Source organism: Chiloscyllium punctatum, chromosome 37 (genome assembly GCF_047496795.1).
Source record: "Chiloscyllium punctatum isolate Juve2018m chromosome 37, sChiPun1.3, whole genome shotgun sequence".
In the NCBI taxonomy this organism is placed as follows: Eukaryota; Metazoa; Chordata; class Chondrichthyes; order Orectolobiformes; family Hemiscylliidae; genus Chiloscyllium; species Chiloscyllium punctatum.
In genome coordinates this window covers 9,981,805-10,004,226 of record NC_092775.1, presented here as the reverse complement: position 1 = coordinate 10,004,226, position 22,422 = coordinate 9,981,805, and the positions used below count along the sequence as shown (strand labels likewise).

At 41.8% G+C, this 22,422-nt stretch overlaps 1 protein-coding gene across 5 annotated transcripts in view; it reads right to left on the bottom strand.

The window, feature by feature from the left end:
- Positions 1-11,134: 11,134 nt before the first annotated feature.
- Positions 11,135-22,422, bottom strand: part of LOC140462848 (delayed-rectifier potassium channel regulatory subunit KCNS2) — a 52,906-nt gene continuing 41,618 nt past the window's right edge. For all 5 annotated transcript variants that reach the window (XM_072556222.1, XM_072556217.1, XM_072556219.1 and 2 more), the window contains 2 exons: positions 20,946-21,930; positions 11,135-17,205 (listed from right to left, as the gene is read on the bottom strand). In XM_072556222.1, the coding sequence (XP_072412323.1) occupies positions 16,744-17,205; positions 20,946-21,911 (1,428 nt within the window). In that variant the 5' untranslated portion in view covers positions 21,912-21,930 and the 3' untranslated portion in view covers positions 11,135-16,743. The remainder of the gene's footprint in view (positions 17,206-20,945; positions 21,931-22,422) is intronic.

Here is a 22,422-nt window from a genome sequence, read left to right as displayed (position 1 = left end):
CTACCTCCTGCAAATTCCCCTCCAAGCCACTCTCCATCCTGACTTAGAAATATATCACCATTCCTTCAGAGTCGCTCGGTCCAAATCCTGGAATTCCCTCCCTCAGGACATTGTGGGTCTACCTACAGCAGGTGGACTGCAGTGAGTCAAGAAGCAATTCACCCCCACCTTGTCAAGGGGCAACTAGGGATGAGCAATAATGCTAGCCCAGCCATGACACCTTGTATGAGTGAAAACAAACCATAATTAAAAATAAAGAAGTATGAAGAATGTGAAAGTAAGCAAGTAAGATATATCTGAGGGGATACTATCTTACAGGAAATGCTACTAGATGAGAAATCCATAAAATAGAAATTGAATTAATTTACAATTCTGCAATTGAGAACTAGATTCAGTATTAGTGACCATGAAACTATCATCAACTGCCATTTAAACACATCATGGTCACTAAGTCACTTTAGGAATGGAGATCTGTTGGCCTACATATGACTCCAGACCTATAGCAATGTGGTTAATTCTTAGCTGCCCTCTAACATGGCTTCATAACTCCACATGTTCAAGAGCAATGGACGCAGGCGACATCTAAAAAATGCCAAAATGTCAGACCTTTTGCAAGTAAACAAAAAGGCAGACCGAAGGAAACATTATTGTAGCTCCTTTCAAGGCAGAGGGAAGTGGAGTTATAATGAGGAATAGGAAAATATCAGAGTCATTCAAACAGAAAGTACCTTTCATCATAGTGCAAGACGCAAAGAAGGTACTGAAAATTATGGGGATCCTGGGATCTAATGAGAGTGAAGAACTGAAAGTGATTATTATTTAATAAGGGGAAAACACTGGAAAGACTGATGGTCTAGCATGACCAAATCTAATATGACTCTGTATTTTGAGGAAGGGCCATATTGGACTTGACATATGATCTCTGTGTTTCTTGCTCACAGATGCTGCCAGACCTGCTGAGATTCTCCAGCAACCTTTGCTCTTGTTTCCAATATCCAGAATCCACAGTATTTTGTTTTGAAGCTTTGCCTTTTTGTCATTTCCAAGCTTTCGGACCTTTCTGTGAGGCATCAATCTCCAAAGTAGTTGTTGCCCGAAGGTTGTGAAATTGTAAGTTTGATGTTTCCAAATAGCGATGGTTTCAGTGTTTTGAAGAGATAACTCATGTCATTTTTGTGTCATTGGAAAGGCAGGTCTTTTCTTTCAAAATATTTCCCTTAGTCATGAAGACTTTTGAGTGAATTTGGGAACATATAATAACAAGACGTACCTAGACATCTTCAAAGACCATCCTTGCTTTGAGGATTGCCATGGTTTTTATGCTGTCTATTTTCCCTGGATTGCATGTATCCCAGTCTTAGAATAAATAGGATTGAAATATTTGATATGTGACATCTTGGTGTGACATGTCTGACTGATCATTGAACACTAATCCTGCATTGTGCATCACTTGCATCATTCATGCTGTTTCTGGCTAAGTTCTTGTTGTCCTCCCTTCTACTGCAATGTCATTGGTGATACAGATACCTCTTGGTGCAGTGGGTATAATGCTGTCCATTTGAGCTTGAAAGAAATCCTGGCTAACATGTAGCCTGAAGGGATGTTGTTGAAAACATTATTCTCCAAATGAGGTATGGATAGCAGTGAACTCTTGGGATTCCTTTACAAGATGTACAGATCAATAACTATGTTTTATACCAAACCTTGAGAAGAACTTCACATCTAAAAATCTGTTCTAAAGTGATTATTTTGTAAGGGCACTGTTTCAAAGCTGTGTTTCGGCATCATCGATCAAGACTCTAGAAGTCATTCTTCTTTCTGATGCTTATTATTGAGCTACACCAGTCCGTGTGGTCCTGTAATCTTTTAATGATTTCATCTCACTCCATGACAAAATTAAGATGAAGAACCATCTTAGACTCAAAATGCTGGCTCCCTTTCTCTCTCCAAAAGGCAAACCAATTGTTTTTGTTTCACAAGTTCTGTCCATAATAGAATCAAGCACTGAGTAGGCAACATTAGCTTTAGCCATTGGAATTGTGTAATTTTCAAATCTATTAATTGAGCAAATGATTTATAGTAGAGACTGACCCTAAACCACTGGAGATGATTTGGCCATTTCTTTGCTGACTGAAGAAGTTTACACACATTGGGCCTGTTTCAAATCTACAAAATAGATGGCATCACACTCTGGTTCATTTCTCATGGTAATGCCTTGACCAGTCAATTTCAATCTGTCTGGTCTAAAACATGAAAAAAGTCTTAAAACAAAACTTGACAGTTAGCTGTCATTTGTTATCTAATTGATGCATTCTCAATGGCAATGCTTGTGCTAATCAGAGTCTAATTTCCAATTAATCAGCAGTCTCTACTCATACAGTATTAATGTTGGTGTTATCTTTTATTGGTATTCTTGCAAATTGTCCTGATTAATGCAAAGCAAAACTCTTTGAAATATATATCTTTTCAGCAACACTCAAGCTCTGTTCTACCAAACAGCTACTTGGTCATAAGATATTCCACTCTCTTTGCAATAAATAGCAACATTCCATTTGCCTTCCAAATCACGTTTGACATGGAATAAACTATGCGATTCACGTATCAGGACACCCAAATCCTCCTGTACCACTGAGTCATGTAATTGCTTTCCACTTAAAGAGTGTACTGCTTTAATACTCACCCTGCCAAATTCACATTTTCCTATACCCATCTGGAAGGGTTTAGAGGGATATGGGCCAAATGCTGGCTGATGGGACTAGATCAGTTTAGAATATCTGGTCGGAATGGATGAGTTGGAGCAAAAGGTTTATTTCCATGTTGTATAACTCTATGACAGATTGGTGCAACTTGAGGGCTGAAGGGCCTGTACTGCGCTGTCATGTTCTATGTTCTATGGCTCTATGATCTTAAAATTATCTATTTATGCCTACTTTTTGTTTCATGTTAGATAGTGCATCCTCATTTCATGATATTTTACCGTTCACTTTGAGTTCTTATTTTGTGCAGTAATATTTGATGTGACACATGTCAAATGCCTTCTGGAAATTAAATATAAGTTCTCCTTTATATACATTACTTGTTATGTCCTTAAAAGAAAACCTACAGTAAGTTACTCAAACATGATTTCCCTTTCACAAAACCATAGAGAGTTTCCCTGGTTTCTTTGAGATTTTATGAGTGACCCCAATATCCTCATTAATAATAGATTCTAATGTTTGGCCGATGACAAATGCAAAGTTAGCTGGCTTGTAATTTCCTGCTTTCTGTCTCCCTCTTTCTTGAATACAGGAACCACATTCACTGCTTTTCAATCTGATTGGACTTTTCCAGAATCAATATGAGTTTTGGAAAATCAAGACCAATGCATCAACTATTTCAGCAGTCACTTCTTCTAAGACTTGGGTAAAGTGGATCAGGACCCTTTCCCTGCTGACTGTAATTGCTTTAACTTCCTCCCTCTCTTTCCCCTCCCAATTCATGAATTATTTCAGGGATGCAAAATACATCCTTTAAAGTGAGGACAGATTCAAAATAACTGTTTAATTCATCTGCCATTTTCTTATTTTTCATGATTAATTCCCCAGATAAACTCTCTAAAGGGCCAGTGTTCACTTTATCTTTTAGCAGAAACACTTACTGCTTTTATATCCTCAGCCAGCTTTCTCTCGTTTCTCCCTCCTTAATATTTTTGTCATCCTTTGCTGTTCTTTATGTTCTGTCCAATTCTCTGTCTTTTCATTAATCTTTGCAAAATTGTTTGTTTCTTCTCAATTTGTTTAAGTTTTTTTGTTCACCATGGATGGTGTACCCTTCCCCTGGAACCTTTCTTGCTCACTGTAGTGTACCTTTTCTGAGTACTCTGAAATATCTCTTCAAATGTCTGCCACTTCATCTCTGCTGACCTATCTCTTAACAAAATTTCCCAGTACACTTTCAACAGCTCTGTCTTCAATGGGCCTATAATTGGCCTTCGTTTAAGTTTAAAAGACTAGTCTTAGACCCACTCTGCTGTCCCTCAAACTGAATGAGACATTCCAAGATCAGAAGCAAGAATATATTAGCAGGTGTAAGGATTCTGATATCCTTGAAGACTAGTCACTGAAGGTTAGCAAGCAGAGCAATTAGCAAGGCAAATATTATGTTATTGCAAGTGTTTTGGTCTCATCATACCTGAAATACTGCATATAGTTTTGGTCTCCTGATTTAAGGAAGGATATATTTAATTACCTTAAAAATTTCACGAAATTGATTTCTGAAATGAAAGAGCTGTCCCTCAAGGTAAGATTGAGGAGAACCTGCTCTTGAGCTCTGGAGAAGAATGAAGAATCATCCCATAAAATGTTATAGAGTCATAGAGGCCCTACAGCACAGAATAAGGTCCTTTGGCCCATTGAATAAGTACCTAACTATTCTAACCCCTTTTTTAAGTACTAGGCTCATAGCCTTATATTCCTTGGCATCTCAAGGGCACATCAAAATACTTTTTTAATATTATAAGGGTTTCTGCCTCCACCATCCTTACAGACAGGTAATTTACAGATACCCACCAACCACTGCCTAAGATGTTCCTCTTTAGTTTCAATTCATTTTATTACTCCACATATCCAAGTACAGGCAAAAAAGGTTTAGCTGCTAGCCACTAAAAGACAACCCTTTTTCATCAAATTAGATCACAATCCTTGGTACTGCAGACCAGGAAAGCATTGAACTTGAGAGACTATTGAGGGAAAAATGCAAAACTCAAAAGAAATAACTTGAATTTATGTGGCATCTTTCACAACATCAAGGATGCTTCGAAAGTGCTCTCCTATTAAATGTTTCTGGAGCAGAGGAAATGCAACAGAAGGTTTGCGGACAGCAAGCTCCTATAAAAACCAATGTCTTGTCAAGAGGGTTTGTTGGTTGATGGATGAATATCAGCCAAAGGAGATTGAGAGGATAGACACTGTTTCCCGTAGTTGAAAAGATGAGACCGAAAGAGTAGCGTCTCAGGGTTTGGTATCAACTACTTTGGATTGAAAATGTTACTGATTCTTTGGAATTCTCTACCTCGGGCAATGGGAACTGTTGAGTAAATTCAAGACCAGGATTGATAGTTTTTGGACACTAAGGGAATCGAGGGACATGTTGATTCTTCAGATCAACACTGGTTTAGTTAAGAGTTCTGAATTTGTTTTTCTAACCAAGAAGGCGATGTTCAGGATAAGTGAGAGATTTATTCTTTTCATTTCTCACCACGTAGTGTCAGCCATGACTCAGATTGTACCATTCTTTCCCCTGAGACAGAAGGTCATAGCTTCAAGTCCCACTCTAGCAACTTGAATGTTTCCAAATTGTCAAATTGGATTAAGAGCAAGTTATCAACCTTGGCTTTGTAACTGCTGAGTCAAAAGGTTGCGGGTTCAATCCACACTCCAGGGATTAGAGTAAATTATCCAGGCTATAGACACAGTGCAGTGCTGAGAAAATGGATTGATCTGAGAGTATATACAAGAGGAAGGTCTGAAGAAGCTCTACACAGTCTACCCCCTCCGCCCAGCCCAGAATAATGCACGGGGCAATCTCCCTGCCACACCGATGAGTTAAACTTGGATGCACTAACCTTTAAAAGGTTTGTGTGTGTATCATAGGTTTCCATTTGTGGGGAATTCTGTTTTTAATCCATGAACCTGTCAAAAATATTGTAAGTCCAAATTGTAAAATAGCTGTGATATAAAGGAGTGTTAACAACTTGCATTTATATACCACCTTCAATGTAATCAAACAGCCCAAAGGTCACACAGAAGCATAAAAGAAACAAAATTTGACCTCATTTGCCATGTTAAGAAGTATTAGAAGGAGCTTGCTTAATGATGTTCTGATCAGCTGTGACAGTCTGCCATAGATACAGTGATTGTTTATTTTGTTTTCAGCAGTGCATTTGTGCATAATGGAGCAATAGCTATTTTAGCTCCTACAACAAAAGAACTAGATGTGAGGTGATTAAAAAAGTAAAGTTGTTATATTTCCTCACTCTCATTCGAAACAGGGATGATTGGTGGTTGTTTACCCGAGGATCAGTTTTGCCGCAGATGACAGGAGAGGTTAAGAAGGTGTAACCTTTAACGTAACAGTAACCAGTGTGGGAATTGAACCCATGCTGTTAGCATTACTCTACATTGCAAACCAGCCACCTGTCAATATTCATCTTTTCCCCTCATCTGCAGGGTGCTGACTCTTAACGTTGTGTCTCTCTCTAATGAGAAAGAGCAACCCCCTGACCCCAGTAAACTAGTCCTGAAGGATTCAGTAGATATTTATTCCAGTTTCTGACATTACCATCCGAGGCTCTGCTTGATTGGAAAGTACAGCATGCTTCCCTTGGCATGTCATTCTACAAGTGGCCCTGGTAAGATGGAAACTGAGACCTCGATACCATCAGAACCCTTGCATATAGTGATGATATCGTAAGCATATTTCTTAAAGGTGTATGAGGCATAACACAATAAATGACATCATTTTTAAGTACAAAGAACAAAGAATAAAGAACAATACAGCACAGGAGCAGGCCCTTCGGCCCTCCAAGCCTGCACTGACAAATTTTGCCCTTCCATACTAAAACTGTCTTCACTTACAGAATCTGTATCTGTATATTCCCTTCCTATCCATGTACACATCTTGGTGTTTCTTGTATGCTGCCATTGTGCCTGCCTCCACCACCTCCTCTGACAGTGTGTTCCAGGCACTCACCGCCCTTCGAGTGAAAAACCCGTCTTGCACCCCCCCCCACCAATGCACCTTGAACCTGTGTCCCCTAGTAACTGACCCCTCCACCCTGGGAAAAAGCCTCATACTTTCCACTCCATCCATGCCATTCACAGTCTTACAAACTTCTATCAGGTTCTGCGTACTAGTGAAAACAAACTCAGTCTATCCAACCTTTCTTCATAGCTAAAATTCCCCACACCAGGCAACATCCTAGTAAACCTTTTCTGTGCCCTCTCCAAAGCATCCACGTCCACACAAAGCAGCAGTGCTTTAAAGAAAGAAAGAGTGGCAGAAAGATTTAGACAACAATTTCATGAGTTTACAATCTCTGGAGCTGAAGGCACTGACTGTGGAATGATTGAGAATAGGGAATGAGCTGGAGGTCAGAATGAGATAGGTGCAAAGGTTTCACAAGGGTCGTAGTGATGGAGGAGATTATAGAGATTGGAAAGGGATGAGGCCATGGAGGGATTTGAAAGCAAGGGGAGAATTTTAAAATGGAGGTGTTGTCGGACAATGATCCAGTGTAGGTCAGCGTACAGCGGGGTGGAGAGAGATTGGGACTTTGTGTCAGTTGGGATATATACAACATTCCCTGTAGACTGCAGAGCTGCATGGCTCTGCAGTAACTCTGTGGTTCTGTGCAATGCTGATACATTGACTTCTGCTTGCAAAAGCACCTACTGGGAAGTAGCTTGGAAGCCAGTACAGTGGAAAGTGATAATCAGAGTGAATGTTGGCAGCAGAGCTTTGGAAGAGCTTACATTTACAGACAAGGAATGAGAGGAGGTCACTGTGAGGTAAGTCACAGGAGAAGGGGATTGCCACTTCCTCAAAAATCTCAATCACTTCACCATAACGTGATACATAGATTGAACCCACCTAACAAGATTTCATTTAAAAATACAGAAGATGCTGGAAATCAGAAACAAAAACAGAAATTGCTGGCAAAACTCAGCAGGTCTGGCAGTGTCTGTGGACAGAAAACACAATTAGTGTTTCAATTCCAGTGACCCTTCTTTACTGAATGTTAACTCTGCTTTCTCTCCACAGACGCTACCAGACCTGCTGAGTTTTCCCAGCAATTTCTGTTTTTGTATCAAGGTTTCATGTTCATTTTTATTGTTAATGAAAGAGTTCAAGCAATTCATTGGCTGGTATTCTTTTGTGAATAGGATTTAAAAATAAAACCCTCTGGAACAAATTGGATTAACAGCAAGGGATCCAGGATTCAGTCACACAACAACATGAAAATCAATTCCTGTCAGACCATAGATGTAGGAATGAAACTAGGCCATTGAGACCGCTCTGCCATTTGATGTGATCATGGCTAATTTGATAACCCTCAACTCCACTTTCCTGCAGTTTCCACATAACACGTGAATCCCTTACTGATTAAAAATCTGAAACCACAGGCTTTCACTTTAGACTTCACCTGATGAAGGGGCAGTGCTCTGAAAGCTTGTGATTGCAAATAAACCCATCGGACTATGATCTGGTGTTGTGTGACTTCTGACTTTGTCCACCCCAGTCCAACACTGGCACCTCCACATCATTAAAAATCTGTACATTTCTACCTTGAATATTCTGAATGACCCAGCCTCAATGGCCCTCTGTCGAAAGAATACCACAGATCCACCATCCTCTGCTAGAAGAAATTCCTCTTCATCTCTATCTTAAATGTGTGACCCATGGCATGGGGTGGACAAAGTCAGAAGTCACACAACACCAGATCATAGTCCAATGGGTTTATTTGCAATCACAAGCTTTCAGAGCACTGCCCCTTCATCAGGTGAAGTCTAAGGTGAAAGCTTGAGTTTGACGAAGAGTCATATTGGACTTGAAATGTTAACCCCGACTTTCTCTCCACAGATGCGATCAGACCTGCTGAGTTTCTTTTGCATTTTCTGTGTTTGTCTCAGATTCCCAGTGTCTGCTGCATTTTGCCTTTATTCCGGTAGTTGTGACTCCCAACATGTTGGAGATTGTGTATCTGCTGGGTCTGCAACAGCTGGTGAGAGGCTGGGAGTTTTGCAGTAAGAAACTAACCTCTGTTCACCATTTACAACACACAAATCAGGAAAGTGATAGTAAAGTTTCCCTTAACAGATGACTGCAGTTCCAACAGCACCATCCATGGCATAGCAGTCCACTTGTTTGGCACTCCATCCACTACCTTCAGCGTCCATTCCTCCAAGCCCTGACACACAGTCACAGCAGTGCGTAAAATTTACAATTCATCCTGACTCCTTAGACAGCACCTTCTAAACCCACAATCATCTAGAAGGGTAAAGGCAACAGATACATTGGAACACCACCACCTGCAGGATCCCCTCCAAGCCATTCACCACTGTGACTCAGAAATACATTGCCCTTCCTTCAGTGACGCTCGGTCAAAATCCTGGAAGTCCCTCTCTAACAGCACTGTGGGTCTGTCTACAGCACACAGACTGCAGCGGTTCAAGAGGCCAACTCAGCACCACCTTCTCAAGGGGAAATTGAGGCTGTCAGCCAATCCAGCAACTCCAGCATCTCAAAAACAAAAGGATCACAGACTGAAGTGATGTGCACCCTGGTGGAATAGCTTATGGACATCCCCGCTAGTCTGACCTTGATTCTTTGTTCTTCCAACGAAATATTTGAGTGCATTTTTGTTCAGTGACAGACAGCAATAAATCCAGATATAGCACTGATGGCATTGTTTATTGGATACAATACTGATATACAATCCTGCATAGCATGCATAGATAATGTTAAATGCATGTAAATTCACTTGCGAGTACTAGAACGACTTTATTCTGAATATTATTGTTATTATTTACTCTGAATATTCATGTATCTCTATGGTGCTCCAATCGAGATGGAAACTATTAAATATCTATGAGTGTTATTCCCAGTGTATCTGTAAGGTGCATTAACTGCACATTTTTAAAAACATTTTTGGTTTGTTCGTCACAGCTTAATTTATTTCAACAGCTCTTGGCTTCAATTCAATCTTTAATTAATCTGAACATTTCCAACCCTTGGGAAGGTTTGATCACTCTTCTGTCTTTCATCCGCAGTTTCTCAAGGGTCAGGGGACCATACCGCTGAAGTTAAACCCCTCTGTCCTGTTCAGAAGATTCCATGAGTGAACACTTGCTTTCTCAAAGTTAATCACCAGTTTCTAGGGATGGGCAATAAATACTGCGCTTGTCAGCAACGCACAAATCCCACAGGATGCACAGAAATGTGCCATTTTAAACTTGATCTGTCTGACCCCTGTCCCTTGTTCACCTTCATCAGATGAGAGCTGATAAAAAAAAGGGATTTATGCTACAGTTGTATAAAGCTCTGGTTAGATCCATCTGGACTAATGTGTGCAGGCTAGACATTGCATCTCTGGAAAGATATATCAGTTTAAGAGGGCGTACAGCACAGACACATTAAAATGACACCAGAGTTAAATTCTGAGGTTGCATAGACGAGGCTTGTATTCCCTTGAGTTTGGAAGATTAGGGCAGATCTGAGTGAGATATTTAAGTAGATTAAATGATTTGACAGGATGGATAGAGTGAAACTATTCCTTATGTTTCGCACTCCAGAACACAGAGCTCAAACTGTGAATTTAGAGCCAAGCCACTCAATGGTGATATCGGCGAGCGTTTCTCCACATAGTGGAAGCCAATTGAAATCTCCAAACTGACATTGACAGATTTCAGGCAAGTGTATGAATGGATGTGGGAGCAACACAAGTAAATGAATGAACATGCGGATCAACTATGATCCAAGACAACAGTGGAACATCTCAAAGGGCTGAATGGCCTCTTCCTGTTCCTGTGTGACTCACTAGGTAACAAGTGAAGGGGAAAGCGCCATAGATTTCAAGGATGAAGGGTGAGAATCATGAAGATCCAATTGTGTCCTGTACAAGATTGTCTCCCTTCAGGTCAGCAGTATGACATAAGCCATACTGTTCCACAAAGAGTACTCAATGTTTTTGGAATTTAATTGCTTGATATCAGATGTGGCTCTGTTGTTTCATGCATCTGTTCCTGAAGGCTGTTGGTTTACTTCTGCTCCATCTACAATGAATGTAACAAATATATCCTGACATTTCAGTGCATTGCTGAGAGAGCTCTACACTGTCAGAGGGGCTGCCTTTCGTGTGGGACTTTAAACCATGACCAAGTCTGGCCTCCCATAGCACTACTCAAATAAGAGCAGGTGAAGTCTGATTGGTTTCTGGATTAGTGGTGCTGGAAGAGCACAGCAGTTTAGGCAGCATCCGAGGAGCAGTAAAATCGACATTTTGGGTAAAAGCCCTTCCTGATGAAGGGCTTTTGCCCGAAACGTCGATTTTACTGCTCCTTGGATGCTGCCTGAACTGCTGTGCTCTTCCAGCACCACTAATCCAGAAACTGGTTTCCAGCATCTGCAGTCATTGTTTTTACCTAGAAATCTGATTGGTGCCTGGGCCAATGGGGAAGTGATGACCTAGTGGTATTATCACTGGACTGTTAAACCTGAGATCCAGGGAATGTTCTGGGGACCTGTGTTCAAATCCCACCACAGTAGATGGTGGAATTTGAATTCAATAAAAATCTGGACATAAGAGTTTAATGGTGACCATGTATCCATTGTTAATTATTGGGAGGGGGTAGTGGGAGCAATCTGGTTCACTAATGTCCTTTGGGGAAGGAAACTGACATCCTTACCTGGTCTGGTCTACATGTGACTCCAGACCCACAACAATGTAGTTGACTCTTAACTACCCTCTGGGCAATTAGGGATGGACAATAAATGTTGACCTAGAAAGAGGCACCCTCATCCCATGAATAACTTTTAAAAAAAATCCTTCAAGCAATATCACTGAAACAGATGATATATAATCATTCCCACATTGCTGTTTGTGGGAGTTGATGTGAGCAAATTGATTGTCACATAGCCTACATTACAACAGTGACTACACATCAAAAATTGCTTTGGGGTAGTCTGAGAAAGGCTGCCAAATAAATCTAAATCTTCATTGGATTCTTTAAAACATTTTGTGTTTTCTTTCCAATAAGGTGTAAAATGATAGCATATGCAAGAAATGTTGGCCCAGCTAGCAACACTCACAGCCCCATGACAGTATAAAGAAAAATGACACATTCCCAAAGGAAATGAACCAGTCTAGGCAGCAAGGGTTCTGGGGGGTGGGGGGGGGACGCTGTGTGTGGAAGGGGGTCAGGCATAACATAGTTTCATCCTCAGATAAACACTCCCTTATAGTCATGCACAAGAGTAGGAGCTGGATGTTTTCAGTCGCTAGGTGAGTTTTAACAGCTCTTTTATCAGACAACTTTCTAGTTTTCTTGCTACATCTTACGCTAAGAGGAAATCTTCACCTCAGCTCCAATGTCACCAGAATGTGGATCTGGAGGAGAGACAAAGGAGGGACACCTTCTCATGTCTCTAGGTGACATTAACTAATTGGAGTCACACAGAGACAGTTTTGTTCTCTTTGTCCAGGCACTATCAGAGCCCAATGGAGAATGCCCCAGACTCATTTTTCTAACCCAACAGCTATCAATAATCTGATGAAGACACAATTGTTCCCTGTAGCATTGTCCATATTGGCTCCATTTACAATGTGTGTGCTTGTGCATGTGTGTCTGTGTATGTCTGTGTACATGTCTACGTGTCTGTGTGTGTCTGTGTACGTGTCTACGTGTCTGTGTGTGTCTGTGTACGTGTCTATGTGTCTGTGTATTTGTATTTCTGTGTGTGTGTATCTGTGTGTCAGTGTGGATGTGTCTGTGTCTGTATTTCTGTGTGTGTGTCTATTTGTGTGTGTGTATATCTGTGTGTGTGTGTGTGTGTGTCCATGTATGTGTGTGACTGTGTATGTGTCGGTATGTGTGTGTGTGTCTGTGTGTGTGTCTGTGTATATGTGTCTGTATGTGTGTATATGTGTGTGTGTGTCTGTCTGTCTGTGTGTCTATGTATGTGTCTGTGTGTGTGTGTGTGTGTGTGTCTGTCTGTCTGTCTGTGTATGTGACTGTGCATCTGTGTGTGTGTGTCTGACTGTGCGTTTCTGTGTGTGTGTGTGACTGGTCAGGGTTGGGGACGGAAGACAGTTGAAAGGAGATTTGATCAAAGCATTCAAAATAATGAGGGGTCTAGACTGAAGTAGGTTAGGAGAAACTGTTACCAATGGTGGAAAGATCGTGAAGCAAAGGACATCAGCTGAAGATGAGGGACAAATGATAGTGACACAAAGAAACTTTTTAATGCATTGACTGGCCACAGTCTAGAATGGGGTGCCTAAGAAAGTACCAGAGCCAGATTCAATTGCAATTTCATTAGGAATTAGACAAACACCAGAAGAGGAAAACTAACATTGCAAGGAAACATTTAGGGGACTGGGACCACTTAAATATTCTTACAGAGAACTAGCAGAGACTTGAAGGGTAGAATGGGCTTCCTTCAGTGCTGTAACCATTCTATGATGTTCTCTATATGTACATAAATATGCATACGGATGTGTTGTTGGAATTAAATAGCCTGTAACTGAGATTCTAATCACCTATATTAATAGTTAAATATAATAGTATTATTATATTGTAGAATATTGTTTCAAGAAGGAGGTAGATATAGCTCCTGTGATTAAAGAGATCAAGAGATACGGTGAGAGGGAGAGAGGGTGAAGCTATTGTCGTGAGCTCAGTGATCAGCAATAATCATATTGAATGGTCCAACAGGCTGGAAAGGTCAAATTCTATCTTCTATGTTACCATGTTATTTAATTTTGGAATGGCATAATCTGAAGGGAGGTCTTGAGGCACAGTGGGTTAGCGTTCCTGTCTTTAAATCTGGGTTCAAGACCTTCTCCAGGATGTGATGGTCGCAGAGGCTGCTGATGATCATCCTAAACATCTTCCCAACACACACACATCAAAGACAGGCAGTAAGAACTGCAAGGACTCTTGATCAGCTGTATCATGGAGAGAAAATTGGTGACTCTACCATCACTATTCAGATTATAACATGCATGTAAAAATGTACACTCCTCAGAAACTCAGCTTAACTTAGGGGATAGGGCGGCTCTATTGGCTGGCAGGAATATGGGATGCTGGAGCTGGATTCAGGATCTGCTGCTTGCCTCCAGGATGGAGAGCATGATGGGTTGAATAGGATCTTGACTCAGGCAGAGAACTGGACAGAACAACAGTCCAATAATTTCTGATGCACTCAGTCAGTTCAGCAATGATTGAGTGATCTTCGTTGTCTGACAAGAATGATACGGATATCGGAGAGGAATAGAATCAATTGTGTTATATCAATAGCCATCAGCAGCTTTAACCTCATTATTATTTCAAGACTCTGCTCACGATGGTTTTAAATCATTTTCATTGATCTGATAGTTTGCAATAACTTTTACAAGGGAAAAAGAAACAGCAAAGGTCATTATGGTAATTGGAAGATTTTATACCTTCCGACACTGAAAGCTGACTACTTATAAGCTTGGCATCCAATCAGAAAATTGGATTCTTCTCTGGTATTGATAACTTGATGGAACGGTTTAATTTTTCACACCAGATGGATAAATGTGTCTTGCTGAGGGAGGAGGTTTCAGATATGCAGATCGCATTTATGTATCAGCTGCCAAAATATGAATCACAGAATGATAGAGCACAGAACAGGGCTATTTGGGCCATTGAGTCTGTGACAACACTTTGAGAAAGCTAGCCAATTAGACTTCATTGAAAATATATCACCGTTCCTTTGATGTTACTGGGCCAAATCCTGGAATTGATGAAGAGTTTTTGCCCAAAACATCAATTTTCCTGCTCCTCGGATGCTGCCTGACCTGCTGTGCTTTTCCAGTGCCACTCTAATCTTGACTCTAGTCTCCAGCATCTGCAGTACGCACTTCTGCCAAATCCGGGAATTCCCTCCCAACAGCATTGTGGGTGTCCAGAGTGGTTCAAGTTGGCAGATCACCATCACCTTTTCCAGGGTGACTCAGGAAGGGGGTAATATTAGCCAACAATATTGTTGTCTGATGAATAAATTTCAAAAATTCCTGATCCTTGCGTTCAAAATTTGACCCTCCTCCAGATCCACAAGCTTCTGAGATTGCTAAGCAGCTCTTGGGTTAGGGTTACGGATTTCCAATTCTAGCTTTTAGCACATCCTTATTTCCTCCATTGGCTTCCAACATCTACAAGCATCCACTCCCTCCACCACCAACACTCAGCAGCAGCAATGTGTACTATCTACAAGAAGCACTGCAGAAATTCACCAAAGATCCTTAGACATGCCAAACGCATGACTGCTTTCATCTCGAATGAAAAGGGCAGCAGAACTGGTAAATGAAATTATCTGGGATCTGACTAACAGTCAAGGTGGTGTGATGGGAATGTGTTTATTCACAGAGTCCAAGTGAATGTGGCAACATGCAATTGTGTGTTCTATTCTGGAGCGAGAGATAGCAGCTGCACTGCAGAAATTCACTCAGGCTCCTTAGACAGCACCTTCCAAACCCACGACCACTTCCATCTCAAAGGATTAGGGTAGAAGATACATGGGAGCACCACCAGCAGCAAGTTCCTGTATAAACCACGCACCATCAACTTGGAAATATATTGTTGTTCCTTTAGTGTCGCTGGATCAAAATCCTGGAATTCCCACTCTAATGGCATTGTGGGTCTATGGACTGCAGAAGTTTGAAAAGGCAGCTCACCACCAACTTCTTGAGGGCAACTAGGAATGTGCAGTAAATGCTGCCCCAGCCAGCAACACCCAGATCCCACCAAGGAAATTTTAAAAATCCCAAGTTCTGGAATTTCATCTCTGGACTACTCTATCTCTCCACATTGCTCCTCATTTAAGATGCTCCTTAAAAAATGACCTTAAAATGCTACCTGTCCTCATCTCCCAGGTTATGTGGCTTGATATCAAATTCACAGAATCACAGAGGTGTTCAGGACATGAGGCCACTCAGCCCATCCTGCCTGACCTGGCCCGTTAAATTATGCCAATCTGAAGTGCTTTACATAGCTCAACTGGGTTAAAGGTGCAATTTAAAAGCAAATTTCTGTTCCTATTGATGGGGCACGTTTAGATTTTAGATTGTAAGGGATAAACGCACCCTCCATATTAACAGCAATTGGAGGCTATTGTCGGCAGGAACTCTGTAACCTTCTGTATAAACAAGAGACAATGTTCATGAAAATATTCCAGGAGGTTCTTGGGGAGAAGATAGTATAGGTCAGTCACTGGTAAAGGGAGAGACAGCAGCATTGAGGGTGAGATTGATTATTCACACTCTGACTGGGTGAAGCACACCAGAGGGGAATTTGTTTTATTTGCTATGTCTGAAAGAAGATTGGAATGAGGATAATGAGATGCTAACTTTATAAAGATAATCAATTTTTATGAATGCTCCAGAGCTTTCTTTCAGTCGGGTAACTGAAGCAGATCTCTCCTTGTGTTACTCAAATCAAATGACCATAAACTCAGTTCCCAACAGTTAATCACTGAAAATTCGAGACAACATAAATTGTTTAGGACTGGTCAGCTCTGAATCCAAGTTATTGAAATGAGGATTTCCACATAACCACACGACTACTCACTCAGATCTCCCTGTTGAAAACTATCGTGATGGGGTTGCAGTTTAGTTATTGCAATGTGCAGTTAGTAATGGACAATAAATATTTCATGGCTACATTTGTGAGGGAAAGACTGGGTTAGGGTCGCGGTTTAGCATCTTGGCACAGGGTTGACCCAAGGTAGTGCCAAACAGCAAGAACCAGATGATTGTATCATTTATTGCACCAGGCCCTCTAGAGTCTGGCTGACTTTGGGTCATATTTACAGTTTCCTCTGGAGAGATTGAGGGCTGTGGTTGAGGCAAGCGAGTTTATTTCTTTTTTGACAACAGTCCTTATTCATTCAGAATCCTCCTTGGAAAAGACCTGCAATCTAATATAGATTCTATAAAACTTCTGCCCTGTCCTTTGGACAGTCTTACTTCGCGATTGGTGCTTTGTTCTCCAGTCTGTCGGAGTCCCGAGATCCGTGGTCGTGTGCCGGTCCCTGTTCCTCCTCCACCTCCGACATCTCCCCCTCTGTCCCTCCATCATCCCCCGTCTCACTTCCCTTCAGGCGACTGCCCCTCACCGCCTCTTCCAGAGCCTTCTGCTGTCGGTAGAAGTGGGAGAACTTATTGAAGATGATGGTGATGGGTAATGCCACCACTAAGATGCCCCCTAGGATGCAGCCCGAAGCGGCCAGCTTGCCCGCCACGGTGATGGGTACTACATCCCCGTAGCCCACCGTGGTCATGCTCACCGTCCCCCACCACCAACAGGCTGGAATGGTGTCTAGTCCGACGTCTTCATCCTTCTCAGCTGTATATGCCATCCCAGAGAAGACACAGACTCCTACGCCCAGGTACAGCAGGAGGATCCCGACCTCTCGGTAGCTGTGCTTTAAAGGAGAAACAATGAACAATCAGTACCACAGAGTCATCACAACAAGCTGTAAATCCAACCCTTGGATGTGGCTGGGGTAAGGTGATTTGGAGGATGTGAAATATGAGGTGCCTCAATCATTAAGTTCTCACCCTTGTGTCCAAATGCCTCCATCACTTCCTCTATCCCTACCTTTGTCACCTTATAGAACCCTTCAAGATCTCTCTCTTCCTCTAGTTCTGGTAATCCCTGAGTTTAAATTACTTCACTAATTACAGCTATGCCTTCAGTACCAAGCCCTTAATCTCTGGGAGTCCCCTTTAAGATTTTTGGATATCTGCTTCTCTGCCCCTCTTCAGAACCTAACCCTTTGGTCAATCCTTCCCAATTTGGATTCATGTCATACTTTGATCACATTCCTGTGAAGCGTCATGAAATGTTTTGCTGTCTTGAAGGTGCTACATAAATGTTGATGTTTTTATACAAATCCTAACTTGCAGAGGAGTGTATGGGGCAAAGCTCACATCAAATCAGTCATAAATACAGGCTGATATTCCAGTCTGGGATTTGAAAGTGATTGTGACCTGGGTGAAGCAGTATATTGTGCATTGCTGCTGAGCAATATGCCCTTTATAAATGACAGTAAATGATTTTACTTGCACTAGCAGATTGTCCTGTGTGATTGTACAAGGGCAGTGGTGTCTCATTGTATAACGATACACACCAAATGATGCATGATGTATTACTGTGCTCCTGAGGGGAACCTGCGGATTTGCATGTACATCTCTTCACATACAAATTAGGAACAGCAGGAGGCTATTCGGCCCCTCAGACCTGCTCCACCATTTTGTAAGATCATGGCTAATCTTATTGTGGTCTCAACATTACTTTCCTGACTGCTACCTTTGACACCCTTATTAGTGCAGAATCTATCTACCTCTGCATTAGCAATGACACTGTCTACATCACACTTGATGAAGCAGAGTCCACAGACTGGATAGGCTAGAATGTTTTTACACAGGAGCATAGGACATTGAGAGATGACCTTACCCAGGTTAATAAGATCTTGGGGGTCTAGATAAGGTGAATGGCTGGTGTCTTTTCCCTAGGGTGGGGGATTTCAGGACTGCAAGGCATATTTTTAAGGTGAGACGATAAAGATTTAAAAAAGACATGAGGAGCAATTTTTTTTATACAGAGAAGGGTTCATGAGTAGAATGAAGTTCTCAAGGAAGTGGTGGATGCAGGTACTGTTACAATGTTTAAAATACATTTGGATAAGTACATGAATAGAAATGTTTGGAGGGATATGGACCAAGCCCAGGCAAGTGGGGCTAGTTTAGTTTGGGATTCTAGTCAGCATGGAGTGGTTGGACCGAAGGGTCTATTTCCGTGCTCTGTGACTCTCCCAGTCATGATCATATTGAATGGCAGAGCAGGCTCAAATAGCTGAATCCCTATTCCTATTTTTTGTGTTTCTATGACAGGAAGAGTTCAACTTGAGCTTTGTCACAGACATCAATGACCTTGATAAAAGTGTAGTGTTACAGCATGTGGGGCAGGAATCTGACTGAAGAGATACACACTTGGAGTTTCAGAAAAGATAGAGATGCATCTAAATGTAAAACTTTAATATTATCTATAGTGACTGTTGTCCAGCATTTTCTCTCCAAAACCCTTTATCTGTTTGATTAGATTCCAGCCAGTAATGGACTCCTGAGTATATTAATCAGGATCGAATGCATCAACTCCTCAATTAGATTTCTGAAATTCTTTCTCATTATCCTCTAGTGAGGAGTCTTTTAACATCAATATAATTGGTGCTATTTTGCTAGAATGCCTTTAGCCAGAGTAATAATGTTAAATTGGTTTGATGATACTAATGCAAATATCTTCAGATGGAAAATACACAAATTAATAACTTTGTGATTTCTAATCATAGAATCCCTATAATGTGGAAACAGACCACTTGGCCCATCAAGTCCACACTGACTTTCCGAAGAGCTTGCCACTCTCCTAACCTTCCTATCCTATGACCTTGCATTTCCCATGGCTAATCCACCTAGACCTCACATCCCGGGACACTATGGGTAATTTAGCATGGCCAACCCACCTAAACCTACACATCTTTGGACTGTGGAAGGAAACCCACACAGACATGGGGAGAATGTGCAAACTCCACACAGACAGTCAGCCAAGGCTGGAATCGAACGCACTGTGAGATAATAGTGCTAACCACTGAGCCACTGTACCACCTCGAATGCGATGTTTCTGTCATTCAGCGTATCCAGGTTTACATCAGAGTTTCCCAAAGTAGGTTGAAAGCTGATATTTTGATGGTGAGTCCTGGAGCAGCAATGGACTTATGACAGCTCAGCTCTGTCTCTACCTGAACCCGCTCTCTCACAGAAACACCCCCTCCAGCCCTACAGTCCCCCATTCTCACTCAGAGATTGCAACAACCTCAAAATGGGATCACAGAGGAGAAAGGTTTAGAGAACGCTGGCTTATGTTATTTGGTTTCTTTCTGGTGTTAACATGGTTCAATAAGCCAGACTTCAATTGCTCCTTTATACAAACAGGCAGAGATAATAAGACAGAAATATAATTTTTATATAATTTTATAAGTTTTTAATTCATTCATGGGAAGTGGGTGCCACTGGTTAGGGCAAGCATTAATGGCCCATCCCTAATTGCCTGGAGGACAGAATGTCATAGAGTCATAGACAGTCATGTACAGCATGGAAGCAGATCCTTCAGCCAACTCATCCATGCTAACCAAATATCCTAAGATAATCTAGTCCCATTTGCAGCATTTGGCCCATATTCCTCTGAACCCTTCCTATTCATATACCCATCCAGATGCCTTTCCTTACCTGATCTGGCCTACATGTGATTCCAGACCCACAGCAATGCGTTTGCCTCTTAAATGCCCTCTGGGCAATTGGGGCTGGGCTATAAATGCTGGCCTCGCCCCCATCTTGTGTATGAAGAAAAAGAAAGGTACATCAACCACGTTGCTGTAGGCTTGAAGTCATAAGTAAGGATTTCCTTCCCTAAGGGATAAGAGTGAACCAGGTGGGTTCTTAAAATGATCAGCAATATTAAATTAGCATTTTATTCCAAATCCTTCTGAAATTCAAACTTCACTATCTATCCATGGTGGGTTTCAAACCCAGTCCCCAGAGCATGCCACTAGGGGAATTACTAGTTTAGTAACATTACCAGTACACCATCACCTGCCCTGAATGCACTTAATCACAGAAGAGAATTCAAAAAGGAAAACTGACTTCACTGTCAGCAGTTGCAATTTATTTTAAAATGTCAAACGATTAAAAAACAGGAAAATAAATTGCTGGAGAAACACAGCAAGTCTGGAAACATCTATGGTGGGCAAAACATATAGCTCCCTGCTGCCTCAGAGTGCCAAGTGTGGTTGTCTGTGTGAAGTTTGTATGTTCTTCCCTGTGCTTGAGTGGCTGTGCTCCAGTTTCCTCCCACTGTTCAAAGATGTGCAGGATCAGTGGATTGGCCATGCTAAATAAAGGGTTATGGGTGGGATACTCTTTGGAGGGCTGAATGGCCACTTTCTCTACAAAACAAAGTTTTCCAGTCCTTGGACCTGGAAACACGAACTCTGTTTCTCTGTCTACAGCTGCTACCAGACCTGCTGAATTTCTCCAGCTACTTCTGCTTAAGATTTCCAGCACCTGCAGTACATTGTTTTATAAACAATTAGGAGATTTCCAATCTAACCTTTAAAGTTGCTCCCAATGACCGCAGTCCTGTTGAGTGGCGCGCTAACTTGAGCACCCTAAAGATCCTCATCAACCTCAGGACTTGGACCACCTTCCCCAGGTTTTCCAGATCTGTTGTTCGTCCGAAGATCAGATGAACCAGCAGAGTGAAGTAAAACGGTAAGATGGAGATTATATCGATCATGTTGAGCGGGTGAAAGCAAAACCTCTTAAAGTTGGGGCTCAAGAGCAGGCGGGAACAGACCTCCATGGTGAACCAGGCTATGCAGAAGTGCTCCACGATCTGTAACCTGGGATCATCAATCTCGTTGTCGTACTGGTCTAGAATCTGGTACTCCGGCATACTGTGGATGCACATGGTGGCAATGGAGCCCAGAACCACACTGATGGAGAGGAAGCTGAAAAGCCGACTTGGGATGGAGTAGCCTGGATTCTCCAGGGTTAGCCACAGCTGCTTCCTGCAATTCCCGTACTTTAAGCCCTGGAATATCAGCAAGTCCCGGTTGAAGTCCGAGATCTCATCTGGAGAGGTGTCAATGCTGCTCACGTCACTCTCGTCATCCCAGTTTTTCCGCCTGCTCTCGGTTTTGCGCTCATGATAACGGTACCTGCAGCAGGAATCCAGGAAGAACTCATTGATGCCCCAGTATTCAATCTCCTGCGAAAAGGAAAAAACACAGAGCTCGTCCATCATGTGCAGCTTCCCGGTCTGGTAAAAGTTTAACACGTACGGGAAAAGCCCAGGGTGTCTGTCAAAGTAGAACTCCTTCTTTGACACGTCGTAATCGTCACATATCTGGAGGATGGACTCTTCCGAGTCACAGGTCAATAGCTGCCCGAGTCTGGTGTTGGGGAACCGGGACAGGGTGCTGGATCGGAGCTTTCTCTTCAGGCCTCCCACATTCACATTAATCGCCTGATCTTCAAACTTCGGATCCCAGGAGCGGAATGTCTCGTTAACCATGGTAACCTCTCAAGCAGATCTGTATTGCAATGGGAATGAGGGAATTTAAGAAGTACTGTATTATTATAAAACAATAGCATGATTGAAAAAGGCCATGAAATGGCATAGAATTAACAGCACAGAATGAGGCCATTTGGCCCTGTGGATTCCTGCTGGTCAAAGTCACAAGTTACTGAATACGAGATTATAGTCCAACAGGTTTATTTGAAATCACAAGTTTTTGGAGTGCTGCACCTTTGACAAGTGGGAACACCTTAACTATATCTACACTAGAGAATAGTTCTTGAAGAGGGTCTGCAATGCCTGAGATTTTAAAGTCCTAATAATGCCAACATGCTTAATCATTGCTAAGATAAAACATCATTGTTTGATATACAGAGCAGAAATGATTAACTTCTGTTTTGCAACTTCCCAATCAGTGCTCTGCTGGATAATAGCACCTCACTTAAACATGATTGAACAAGGGGTGAGTGAGAAAGGTGAAAAGACATTTATTTTCAGATTAGCTTTG